At 41.8% G+C, this 13,005-nt stretch overlaps 1 protein-coding gene across 4 annotated transcripts in view; it reads right to left on the bottom strand.

The window, feature by feature from the left end:
- Positions 1-13,005, bottom strand: part of aff4 (AF4/FMR2 family, member 4) — a 36,828-nt gene that overhangs the window by 4,186 nt on the left and 19,637 nt on the right. For 3 of the 4 annotated variants that reach the window (XM_073479096.1, XM_073479095.1, XM_073479097.1), the window contains 18 exons: positions 11,999-12,784; positions 11,613-11,651; positions 11,374-11,460; positions 10,936-10,963; positions 10,014-10,077; positions 9,699-9,791; positions 8,301-8,445; positions 7,356-8,109; positions 7,090-7,238; positions 6,412-6,497; positions 5,474-5,708; positions 4,190-4,287; positions 3,708-3,771; positions 1,790-1,926; positions 1,390-1,461; positions 1,152-1,245; positions 970-1,013; positions 444-661 (listed from right to left, as the gene is read on the bottom strand). In XM_073479096.1, coding sequence (XP_073335197.1) covers positions 444-661; positions 970-1,013; positions 1,152-1,245; positions 1,390-1,461; positions 1,790-1,926; positions 3,708-3,771; positions 4,190-4,287; positions 5,474-5,708; positions 6,412-6,497; positions 7,090-7,238; positions 7,356-8,109; positions 8,301-8,445; positions 9,699-9,791; positions 10,014-10,077; positions 10,936-10,963; positions 11,374-11,460; positions 11,613-11,651; positions 11,999-12,784 — 3,193 coding nt within the window. The remainder of the gene's footprint in view (positions 1-443; positions 662-969; positions 1,014-1,151; positions 1,246-1,389; positions 1,462-1,789; positions 1,927-3,707; positions 3,772-4,189; positions 4,288-5,473; positions 5,709-6,411; positions 6,498-7,089; positions 7,239-7,355; positions 8,110-8,300; positions 8,446-9,698; positions 9,792-10,013; positions 10,078-10,935; positions 10,964-11,373; positions 11,461-11,612; positions 11,652-11,998; positions 12,785-13,005) is intronic. The other variant, XM_073479098.1, reaches the window with a different exon arrangement.

Here is a 13,005-nt window from a genome sequence, read left to right as displayed (position 1 = left end):
AATAAAAGACCCATACAGTTAACGATTAGTCAATAAATCAATGAATTGTGACAATAAGCAGCAGATTCATCAATAATGAAAATAATCCTAAATTGCAGCCCTAGTGCTGAAAATGTAATAATCAGGTCATTACGTACAAGTCTATATCCAACCTGTACTCATTTTTAAAAAAATAGTATTTTGTCATGCATGTCTTCCTCTATTAGATAGTGTAGAGAAGTGACAAGAAGGCAGGGTGGAGGTGAAGACACACGACTAAGGTCTCAATTAAATGTTCAGACTTTACTCACTTTTGAAACTTCACGTACTGGAATTAGCATTATGGTCTAATTGTGAAAGTGTAGCTGTGCAACAAGTGAGCCCAAGTGCAACACACCTCAGCAACAAAGACCAAACAATCTCATATTCAGTGAAGAAAAGCAAAAAGTGTTTCATTAATTTACCCTTCTGCTCCTTGGATAGCTGCTCAGCCTGGTCCCAGACCTCAGTGGCGTACAGGAAGTTGGAGGTGACCTGGACGTAGCTGGCAGCCATCTGGTGGATCCGCTGAGGGATGGTCACAGATGAGCTGGCGCTGCTGCTGCTGCTAACTGCTGAGTAGCCACCGGCCGTGCCCGGTGAGAGCTTGGGAGACACCGGAGAGGGCATACCCGCTGCCTTGCTGCGATAGGAAACAGAAAACGGGCAGATACAGTCATGAGAGAGAGCGCTGGTAACTGGTTTAGAAACAGTGTGGTAAATGGATAAGTTATTTACAGAAGTCAGACAAACACCTGGGACCACATGACATATAAAAATACTGAAAATAATCATTAATGGGAGTGTTTAGGAGCTTAAAATGTTCTTCACAACAAGATGTAAAAAAACAGGTGAAAGTACAGCAAGTCAACAAGTGCTGATATTCAAAAAGAAAAACAATTATATGTCTTACAATCACTTTTAATCTCTGAACAGCAAAAGAGGACTTACTTTCCCATTCCAGGAGAGGGAGCCTGGGTGTTACTCAGTGAATTCTGTCAAAGAAAACAAGAGGAAGAACATTATGCACTCAGTCAAGATGCAGGTTAGGCATTCACAGAAAAGCTACATGACGTTGAATATATACTGAGTTGATGAAAGCAAATGTAGATTTCAGCTGCTAGGAAACAAACCTTTAAGTGTTCTGTGAGTGTTTTGGAGTATTTCAGTGCGCTGTCTTTCCTCAGCTTGAATAACCGCAGGTAGAGGAGAGACTGGCATCGTAGGCTGGAAGGATAAATGGGTTAGTATTGATCTAAAGCCAGAGATATGTGTAAATACATTCCTTAATCAAATAGCCTTCATCTCAAAGTACTCAATATCTTGTCTACAGAACAGGACAACACCTAAGATCTCAGTTAGCGTACTTACCAAAGCACAGCTAGCCTCTTGTCTGCTGATGTAGCATCTGGGGCCATGTAGCTTTTTAACTTCATAGTGTATCTGAGCACACAGAACAAATTTAGTTTAGTTTAGAGGTGAAAAAACAGTTACAAGTCATCGTAGAAACAGTTCATTTGGAGATTTGGGTGTGTGATGATAGTAGCGGCTAATGTAGCCTTGAGCTGTGAACCTAAAGAAGAGATTAGGAGCAGGGGACAGAGGGTTGGTAAGCTCATTTGTTTTGTTTGTTAACTACACTAGACTTCAGCCCTAACTGATGCAGCCTCAAGTGACATATAAACAACAACAAGACCAGGATGTGTAAAATCAGTTGAGTTTAAGTTGCAGATCTGTGACAGTGGTGATGGTATTTATGTTTGTTCCTTACTTGATGAGCTCCACCGTTTCAGCATACATTGGGAAGGGAGACTTGGCCTCTTGGGCGCTCTTCTCCAGAGCATTACCACATTCAACAAATGACACCACTGCGTCCAGGTAGTAAACCGCCTTCTCAAATCGGTCCAACTGTAACAGAGGGAACAAGGCAGAAAGTGAAAAAAATCAATAGGTACAAGTGTAATATTGCATTTCTTTCTCAAACTGTCACAGCAGTAGAGGACTAAATGCTGTTCACATGATGTTTAATTTGATGTGACCCAGTTACATAACTGACATGGTTTGACCTGGTGTGGATTATATAACCTTTTTTCATCAAATAACAGCAGCAGCAGTTGAACACACAGTGTATTTTCTGCTGCTGCTATAATAACAAAAACAAGATGTAGTTTTGTGTCGGATCATGACAGTTGTCTTCATCGTTAAACACCCACAGTTGCAGATGAAAAGCTATCTGACGTGACTCAGGCAGATATGTTCACAGACGAGGTTATGAATTAAAGTTTTATTCACTTTACGTTAAGACATTTCCTTTCCTCACTCTGACATATCTGGTGTTTCCCATGGATGTTATAGCGACAGGCGACCAAATGAAAAGCGCCTTTATCTTGCGGTGTCACAAATCATAATAATCCCAATACCTCTGATATTAAAAAATGAACTATTCATAGTGTTAATAATACAAATATGGTAATATCGTCTGAATGATCCAGGGCAGATGTTCAGCCCTATGCAGCTTTTGTTTATGAGTTCATCTGGCTGCCTTTTCACGCCTGTTACATAGTAGCAATTGTTATTTTTGTACAGTTATGGTTACAGACTCTCCACTTTCCTTGACTTGAGTTTTTAGACAGATTTGCTTGCTAGCAATTAAAAAAAATGTATATTCAAGATACCACCTTAATATTGTTATCTTGAATTCATTCGACCATGATAATCGTGTAGTGAAAATCTGAAATCGTGGTAGCCTAAGTTAGAACACTGTTGGAACCATTTGGGATAACGCAAGTACGAACCTTCTTGTGTGGTTTAATGAATTGTAATCCAGGTACATCTATAATGGATAGAATGTAAAATATTTTTAAAAAGAACAAAAATGAATGTTGGTGCCTAATTCTCAGCAACAAGGTGCGTTTGTTTGTATTATTGGTTTGTCTAAATGTGCATTCACGTGTTGTCGGAATGATCAGAAAAGAATTCACTTGAATGCCCTGTCAAGTTGGAACAACAACTTGGAAAGAGAAAATTGTGACCACAAGTTACCGTCATACGATGCTGAAATGATGGTGGATGAAAGTAAACATTGGATCACTGATGAGAACCTTTTACCAAAGTCATATAGTGTATCCTTTGTTTCCTTTGCTCTTCCTTTTCACTCAAATACTGGACAGCTGCCAATGTGTTGTTGAAATGCTCTGAGCGATACAATGCAAATGCATTCCCCGAGTTGGCTCGCACGTGAACGCAGCATAAATTTGAGTATACGTTTTTTTTCTGTTTTGTTGTCATTTTGCAGCAACAAAATAAAATGAAAAACATTTTGAGTGGAAATAACATGGAGCGGAGTCAGGTATCTCATGAGCTCCAGGTAAGTAACTGACACCAGAGCTGCAGATACATACAGTCCTGTTCATCTTTCAGTGACCCCATAACAAAAGCATTTATGTTTGTTTGTGATCTCGAGGTTTTTGAGCATGAAATATAAAAAAACAGAGACTGGAAACTTTAAAAGGTTAATTTCCAAGTCAGCGCAATGAATACTAAACTGAAATTGTGTAGCGATAGAGCAATCAGCCCCATGCAAAATCCCACCAGGATGTTGTTTTACTCTCCTCTCACTTCTTTGCATGCAGCAACTGACACCAACATCTCAATTTCACATGCAAATACCCAAAGGCGCTCGCTCTTACCAGTGCATCTGCATTGTGTTTGAGTTTCTTGGCCTCTTGTAAGTAGTGATCTGCTGAATGGACCCTGAAACACAATAATTAAAATGATCAGTTATCATTAAGTATTCTGAGTCACTAAAAACATTTTACGAACAATGTCAGCTTCTACATTCATTTCTCCTCAGAGAATATTTTATGTTTACTTTCCAGGTTCTGTGCCAACATCCCTATTCTACAATTAAATCAAATCCTGAAACAAAAGACACAAAAATGAGAATAGACTGTGTTGTTTCTTCACCTCCGCATGAAAAGGACACAGACTCCCAGCAGAGAGCCTTTTAAAATGGAAATTTACGTCATCTCTCCTGCACGCAGGCACGTCTATTCACGACCTCCCCAACCTCCTACAGCTTTATGCATCAAAGGCAACCCTAGATCCCCGCAGCAGTTCTTTCTGCATACCCTGCTGAGGGGTTATCCACAGTGGAAAAAGCTCCTCTTACCTGTCCTCAAACACCAGCTTGGATCTCTGAGACTTGGAGCCGTCCGTGGAGAGCGGAGGAACGGCCAGCTGGTTATCGCAGCCCTTTGAGGATTTCTCCTGCGGAGACAGCAAGCGAGAGGGAATAAAGTTTCAGGAAAAAAGGGGCCTGGTGTTTGAAGTGGAGGATAAAACGGAGAAAAGGGTGAGACTGAGTGAGTCTGGAGGCAGAAATGTGTCCATGGATATACAGAGCCAAATAAATACTTGACTCATTAGTGACGTGAATCTGATTAAAAACAAGCATACCCCCTAAGGAACAATTACATATACAAATACCCTTTTAAAGGGTAAAATCCAAGCACTCTCAATGTACCTAAATCAAACATTTATAGAGTCTGGAAGCCTTTATTATAACATCTAAATGAGTTAGTTATATATAATATATATATACAAATGCAAACAGAATTCCTTTATACCCTTTATTTACCTACTTAGCTAATTTCAACTACAGGAGACAAACAAATACGACTATTATATTATTTTATTTCAAACATTAACAGAGTTTTGGTTCTCATGAATGATTGTAGAGATGTAACACCAGATTATGTTGAAAATGAAGCATTTTTAAAAGGAGTACATTTGAATTCAACCATATTTCTAACCTTGGAAACAAAATGTTAATAATTTAGGGGTGTCACGATTCTCCAAATCAAATAGGATGATTTTATCCTGGTGTCTTTCCGCAGGTTGCGATTAGACAGGTTCAAATACTATTCACCCAAACTAAAGATTCTAGAGTAACAACAAAAAATACCACCCGTCAGTGATTCAATAATACACAACAAAAGATAGAAATTCAGTTGGATAAAGTTTGGTTACTCAAACCTGCTCAGAGTAAACCATCTTCTCAACTAAATTAATTAAGGATCTTTGGATACGTTATCATTTAGTTCCGTTTTTTCCTCTACAAGTGAACCATCTTCTCATAATAAAATATCTCTGAAACATCTTGCTGATACTGGATTGAAATTGTGACACCCCTGTTATTAAGCATTTTCCAAATTTTCAAGACTTTATAGAAAGCCTGCATGAAGTACACATTAAAATCCATAAGGCTGTGTTGGCTGTGTTGTTGGCCCTTTTTTCCCCCCTTCATGCTTGCTTTGTTATTTAAATTCCCCGGGGTAAACCCTGCACAGTTGGCAAACATGATGAAAGATTGCACTCGCACTTCACAGTACACACAGAGCCTGCCAGGTATTCAGACTCCAAATGCCCTGGCAATAAAGTTACTCACACCCACCTTGCCATCGCGCGTGCTGCGTCCCTTGTCCTCTCCTTTTCTGTGTTTGGAGGTGGAGTTGCCCTTGGTGCTGTGGCTTCCCTCCTTCCCACTTCCTGTCCCGCTGGACAAAGAGGTGGAGGACTGGCTGACCGTCCTCTTCCGACTTGGATGCTCTGCTTTGGGCGTCCGCTGGAGACCTGACATGGAGGGAGAGGGGACTGGCTCCTCTTTCTTCTCCAAAGACCTCTTAGACCTGGTGAGAATAATTGAGAAAACAATGAGGCTACAGCTGACAATTATTTTCTAGATCAAGCGATAATAGTTAGTCTATAAAATGTTAGAAAATAGTCAGAAATGTTTATCCCAGCTTCTCAAACTCCTCAAACAAAAGTCCAAAACCCAAAGATATACAAAACAGTGGAAATCAGGAAATCTACATATGCAAGAGGCTGAAAATAGCATTTTCTACCATTTTTACATGTAAAATGACTTCAACCAGTAATCACTTATCAAAATAGTTGTTAATTGTTGCAGCTCGGTCTATAAAACATACTGAATCATTTTTAAAATCACTTAAATGGACCAGTTTTGTGTCAGGAGTGCACTCTGCATCACAAAATATTAACGCTCAAAGACTAAATATTAACATTCAAGGTGTTTTAAAAACATCGCCGGCAGTGTCATTTAAATAGAGGTTAAGAGGTGCAGCTTGAAGAGGCTGCAGTGTAATAAACAAGCCACGTGACTGTGCTTTTACTCTTTTATTTTATGATGTTCCGTAGAGTTCAGAGGGTTTATTTTATGAACTGTAAGAACAGAGATAAACACACCTGCCAAGCTTTGTTTTGCTCGTAACAAAATGAAGTACTACTGTCGCACCAAGTGTGCCAAGAGTTCCCGCTGTGCAGAGGGTTCAACTGTGAATGACAATCAGGAGGAAAAGGTAGAATACTCACTCTTTACTGCTGTTTTTATGATGCGATAGAGACTTCTCCTCGAGCTTGATTCTCTTGCTTTCTGGCTTGGTGCCTTCTTCGTCGTTCTAAAGATAATCAGATCAGAAAAAAAATGAAAAGAAGAAGACACGTTAAATGATTTTATTTGTGTGCATACATGAATCTGTAGCAACTTGACACGAAAAATTTGCAACCAAGCACTTGAACTTTTACAAGGTAAAGTGCAACCTTCTGCCAATGCTTAATGGTTGTCCAAGTTGATGGATATCACATCAGATTGTAAGTCTCTTTTCTGGTAGTTTCACAGCTATGATTAAAAAAATTGCACAATCACCTAATGGTGGTTATTCCAGTTCTGGATCTCTACCAAAAAATGAATCAATTGTTCTTTGGCCCAGAGGCATTTTCTTGTTTTAATGAAAATCTGTTTGGAAGTCTGAAGAGATATGGTATCCTGTTGGAAGGCTATGACAGTAAAAACAAAAAAGCTCCAAAGAAATCGTCATACAATGTGCAAGATAATACTGGAAACATAACCCTTTACAAAAAGCTGGGTGCCATTTTACTTTCCTTGTACTCTTCTTAAAGCAAGAAATGCATGTGAGGAAAATGTTTTTGACAGGACTGGAATCCAAACAGCAGACAACAGACAGGAATCTGCTCTGTCGAGTCCCATACCATGTGTTTCCTCTTGGCCTTACTAGAACTCTTCTCAGAGCTCTGCTTGCTGAAGTTGCTGTCCCTGTCTAGAGACTCATCCCTCTCCACTTTTATCTCGACAGGCTCCTTGTAGGTCCGCCCTGGGATCCTCGACAGCAAGCTGAGATCTATAGGAAATGGGAAGGGAAGGGAAGGGTTTAATTTGATCCAAAGTAAAGAAAAGTTTAAGGAGTGTACACTCCACAGCTACACAAGTGAGAGTATAAGAATCAGTGTCCACTAACCTATCTTCACTAGTAAAACCTGCTGCTGAGGCTGCCTCGCAGGGTATCGCTCCTCAGGGTCGCTGAGTGGAGACAACAGCTCTTTCTCTTCCATTGGAGAGAACACACACACAGGGGTCCTGATGCTCTCTGTGTACTTGGGCGTCTGCGAGGAGGACGGGATGCTGTCATTCCCCTCAGAGTCTGACGACGACGAGTCCGTATCAACAAACTCCCGAGACTTCTGGGAAGTCTTGGTGGGCGCCTTGGCCTTGCGTTTATCTGCGGTGGTGGTGACGGCGGCCGCGGTCGGCCTCGGGGAGGATTTCGGCTCTTTTTTTATGCTTGGTTTGCGGGAACCCTTGGTAGCAGCTTTGGGCCGATGAGGAGGGATCTCCGGAGCCGGCTCGCTCTCCACTCTCAGACCCCCCTTGGGTTCCTCCACCACTGGAGGCTTCTCAGACTTTTTAGGCTGTTTTTTACCAACACTCCTTCGTGGGTTCGTGCCCCCCTCGCTCTGGGCGGGAGACTTTTGCCGGCCACGGCCACCCTCTGCACCCTTTTGTGCTGCCCTTAGGTCCCTGCTTGGGGTGGGTGCCGTTGAGTCTTTTGAGCCCCCTCCCTGGCTACCATAGCCTCGCCCTGAGCTGTTGTCTCTGCCCTCTTTCTTGCACTTTGTTGGAACATTATTGTCCACCGGAGAGGCTGGTGAGAACTGCTTGGCCTTCTTGAACCAGTTGTCCAGCTGCCATTTGTTGGCCGTGGGTTGTTCAGGCTGAAGGTGAGCAGGAGTCAACACAAAAATGTAAGAAATTATCTTAGTGGGCAAAATTATTAGCAGAAAGAAAACAATCGATATCTTTTATTAATCCAACCCCAAAAAAAGGGTAGATTTAAGAGTTAACAACACTAATGTTTGATAAATGATCACTGAGTACTGCTTTAAACAAAATTTACTGTTATTACTTCAGGAGAGGCGGGTCGTGGGTGCTCGTTGGCTTCGCTGTCTGTCGTGCTGCTTTCGCTTTCGCTGTCCGAGCCCGAGCTGCTCTCTGAGCCACTGTGGCTGCTCGAGTCATCCCGCGATTGCTCCGCTCCTTCACTGTTATTGCTGTTACGGAAAAGAGTCAAACAGCATTATAGTGAGTGCAGAAAATACACTTTTGTACATGTATAGCACACTGCAGAACGCATCATGTCTTGTACAGTTGTTCAGTTCGAAACCTCTCTGGTCAAACAGACAGCAACAAGTTTAAAGCTCAGGATTATTTTTAATCTTTACATACAGCTCAAATGTTTTTCAAACTGATCCATACTGGATTTGTCACTTGTACATTTTTCAGCTGTGTTTTTCCAGAACTGAGAATTTGCAACCCACTGCAGTACTTGTCACTGATAACTCTCACTGTTGGCCTTGGGGAAGGTATGGATGTAATGTGTGCAAAGGTTGACGCTACCCACCCCCCGGGATCACACACAACTCTGCATAGAGGCCCTGATAAACCAGCTACTGCAGTGACAAGGACCAGTAGCTAACAACAAACTGAACCCAGCACAATCTTTAAAGTTGTTTATGTTTATTGGTGCAGAAAGTATTATTATTATTATTATTGTTATTATTATTATTAAGTATCCAATATTATGCAATCCAGTATCTTTCAACTGTGCCACTAAGGTGATGATTACCTCCGCCAAGGAGGTTATGTTATCGCCTGTGTCCATCTGTTTGTTGGTTGGTTTTCTCAGCAGGATAACACAAAAACTACTGAAGGGATTTCCACGAAACTTGGATGGAGGACGAGTCTCAGCCCAGAATAGACTCCATTACCTTTTGGAACGGCTCCAGACTAAGGGAAAGATCCAGGAGTTTTTTCCCCCCTCACTTTCGACAACATAGTGACATGTTCAACATTTTCTTTAATTTGTCAAGGAATAATGCATGGCTCTTGAAGAAGAAAAAAAAAAAATCGGGCGTATTTAGGTGGCTAGTATTTATGAGGAAGTACAATTTGATGTGGATTTAAATATGTCTTATTTTATATTAGGCTTGAATTAATTAAAGTGGACTGTTGGGCCTTGGCGGAGGTGCTACTTTAATTTCTGAGGCTGTCGTTTGTGGTGCTGTTGGATTGCACCACCGCTGACGGAACATAATATAAAATACAGAAATAACGTGTTTACGATCCCTCTCAAGATGAGCAACATAATTTAACAAAGGCCTTTGAATATAATGCAATGCAATTACAAAACCACCACTGCATCAAGACTTAAGCTGAAGTCAACATCTATCTGACACAGTCGCAACAAAAACTCTGTATCCTATTTTCGCAAACGACATTAACAGCTGTCTGTTTTGTGCTTTACCTTGCTGATGTGTTCCTTGAGGCATTCTTGGCAGAGTCCTGTTCTCCATCACTGTCCTCACTGCTGCTCAGCTTCAGGTCATCTTCCAGCATACTGAGACACAGGAATGAAATTAAATCTCTGGATTTTATTACAGCAGTGTAATTGCTGTTGTTTGGGGCATGCTGGCTCTGCATTTACTGAGGCCATAGATGCATGTCTGGTATCTTTAGGTTTCTTAACTCAACATAAATACGTGTTTCAGTAGACCGCCCTCTGTTATCGGGAAAATTACAAACTTTTGATGAGAAAAGAGAAAAAGGATGAAGCACTTACGTTGGTGGGTCATCGCAAGCTTTGGGCTGGTGGCTGCTGGAGCTCTTGGAAGAACTGCCTCGTTCTAAAAAAAACACACAAACAAGACTGATGAGCAATAAGCAGAGGTGGGAAGTAAAGTACAAATAATGTCTGTGACTGTACGTAAATAGATTTTTCAGGTATCTGTACTTTACTTGAGTATTTACGTTTCTGACAACTTTTTACTTTTACTCCCTACATTTCAACACAAAAATCTGTACTTTCTACTTCTTACATTTCCAAAACAGGCACCTTACTTTAGTTTTAATGCATTATTATCAATCATTTGTATTTTTTGTCGTTGCACACCGCCTTCCCAATATCACAAGACTGCAAATCACGCATGGCAGACGTAGCCAGACGAAAAAACAATATAAAAGACGTAACAAGACAGAAACAGACAGAGAGGGAGACTCAAATGGGGAGGGAAAACGCCTTAGTGTCTTGGTTCTGCAAAGACACTGCAGCCCCATGCCAGTATCTTTTTATTCTCTCAATTTGTTGCCGCTAGGGATGCTTTACCAATCCAAAATGTTCGTATTTGACGTCCTGGGAATGAGACTCAACTATTAACTACCTTTCTGGTGCGTTTACAAACAGCCCGCACAAATCCTACTGATTCTACCTTTAAGTTTAATAGTCTTTGAATTATATTAATGTGACGTGAAGTTCAGCTAGCTTTGCACAAAAACGGCCACTAATAAATGACCTTCAGAGGGATACTCTTTACTTTTATTCTTTGAGTACATTTCAGTGCCTGTACTTTGTTACTTCTACTTGAGTAAAGATTGTGTGCACTTCTGCCACCCCTGGCATAGGTATATATAAACATGTTTATCAGAAATATATGAATACATAATTGTTTTGTAAAGATTTAATTGAAAATGTGTGTAATACTCACTGTGTCCACTTGGAAAAGGGTGAGAGTCCTAAAGGTAAAAAAAAAGAGACATATTCTTAATTTTTTGTGCTTTAATCCATTATATAAATGTGCTGCATCTGACAAGTAAACAAATACATGAATCAATCAATTAAAAAGGACTTATTCCTCCTTCATTTGTGGGCTGTTTATACTTACATGCAAGCACTAAGTGAAATAAACACAAAAACTGGCTATAAAGCACTTCTACTTTCATCAGATTAAATATTCATCAATAATAAGTGCCATCACGCATCATAGTTCCAATTAGACATTCACCAAACAAGCTTTCCCTTGATTGGTTGTGTGCATGTGTTATGTAAGGTCTGAACCATACAAAAGTCATAAACAACTAATTAAGCCTAATGAATTCATCACGACACATAATCATTTGAACAACAAAAACAGGGTAATGCTGACCTTAGTGGGGAATGGAAACTTGGAGGGCTCAGTTTTGCAGGGGGTGTGGATGGCTGTCAGCGGAGGGGGCCACGTCTGAGTCATTTCCTGCAAGACGGAAAAAGAAAAAACCCGGGGAAGGAATGCTCAATTTAGTTGTAAAAGGTGTGAGTAATGTTAAATGCTCTTTCATTGACTCGAGGCAGTAGGCTGAAAAGGTTGAACTTTTGGTTTTTAGCACAACATAATGAGGCACATACCTTCAGAATCTCATCAACACAGTTGGCGTCACCGGATCCCTGCGGACAGAAACATCAAGTTCAGCACATGTTCACAAACAACACAGTGCAGCAGGTGAGCATCCATTTTCAGTAGCATGAGTCATTCTACAGGCATTTTATGAGACTTAGGAGCTCAGTCAGGCCAAGTGTAACATGCTGTGAGGTAATTTATTCCAGTTATTACATCATTATGAATATCTGCTTCAAACATAAACACAGCTCTGCTATTCTAAGTCTAAATATTCTGCATGTAACGTTCAGAAGATTTATATCTTCAGTGACACATGTGCACAGTCCACCCTCTCTGTGTACATAAGCTGCAGGGTTCAAAATAAGCTAAAAATAGAAAGCTGGACAAGTCGTACCTCTACGGGCTGTGAGGGGATCTTGAGTTTGGAAAGTGAGGCCTTGCTGTTGGACTTCATCTCTCCCATGGTGCTGCTGTGCGACTGACCGCTGTAGCTTTCTGCTTGTGAGCTCTTGGGTTCTGCCGTTTCCTGGCCGTCCATAGGCCGCACATACGCTGTGGGCTTCTGCTGCATGGAGCCGGGTTTGGACATGAGAGATGGTGGAAAGGCCTGACTCGAGTGCTGTCCACTGGGGAAGGAGGTGTGTACCCGCGAGGGCGAGTCCCAGTTGGCCTCTCGGTCGCGTGGGGACTTGGAGCGGTAGCGCTCCTTGCTGTGATGCTGCTCCGCAGACAAGGAGCTCCGCAGGTGGCTGTTGCTGCTGGAGGAACTCAGGGAGCCCTTGGCCGGACTCGATGTGTGTGACTTTGAATGCTCTGACCCTCCACTGTGTTTACTTGACTTCTTTTCCCGCACCTCCCCTCCGTGTCTTTGGCTACTGCTGCTGCTGCCGCTACTGCCGCCGTTGCCCCTCTGGCTGCTAAGTCCTGAACGTTTCTGGGACTGGGATGAAGATCCACCTGCCGCGGGGCCGACAGGAGTCCACTTACTGCTCTGGCTGCTGCTACCGACGCCGCGCTGGTCCCCGCTAAACAAAGGTGGGCCCGATTTCTCCTCAGAGGAAGACGAGCTGTTAGAGGGTTTTCCGCTGAGCTTTGGAAGGTCACCGATCGGCTCTTTCATCTCGTCGTAATTGCCCAGCATGCTCTGAATACGGCTGGACAGTTTATCTTCTTTGCTGGACTGAAGAGAGAAGCAGAGAATGGGGGAAAGAAGAGGTGAGGGAGAGGACAGTGTGATGATGAAGAAAATAAAAAAAGACAGGCATAGAGAAGAAAATAAATGAGAAAAATGAAAAGAGGGAAAGCAGAGAGGAGAGAAGGGGGGCAGAGAACACAGTCATTATGGGCACAAGTTCAACACTTGGGTTAATTGCTTTCCATCAAAAACATAGAAAATGGAGA

Source organism: Pagrus major, chromosome 13 (assembly GCF_040436345.1).
Source record: "Pagrus major chromosome 13, Pma_NU_1.0".
In the NCBI taxonomy this organism is placed as follows: Eukaryota; Metazoa; Chordata; class Actinopteri; order Spariformes; family Sparidae; genus Pagrus; species Pagrus major.
Note: the sequence above shows the minus strand (reverse complement) of the source record. Positions and strands in the feature narration are given on the sequence as shown.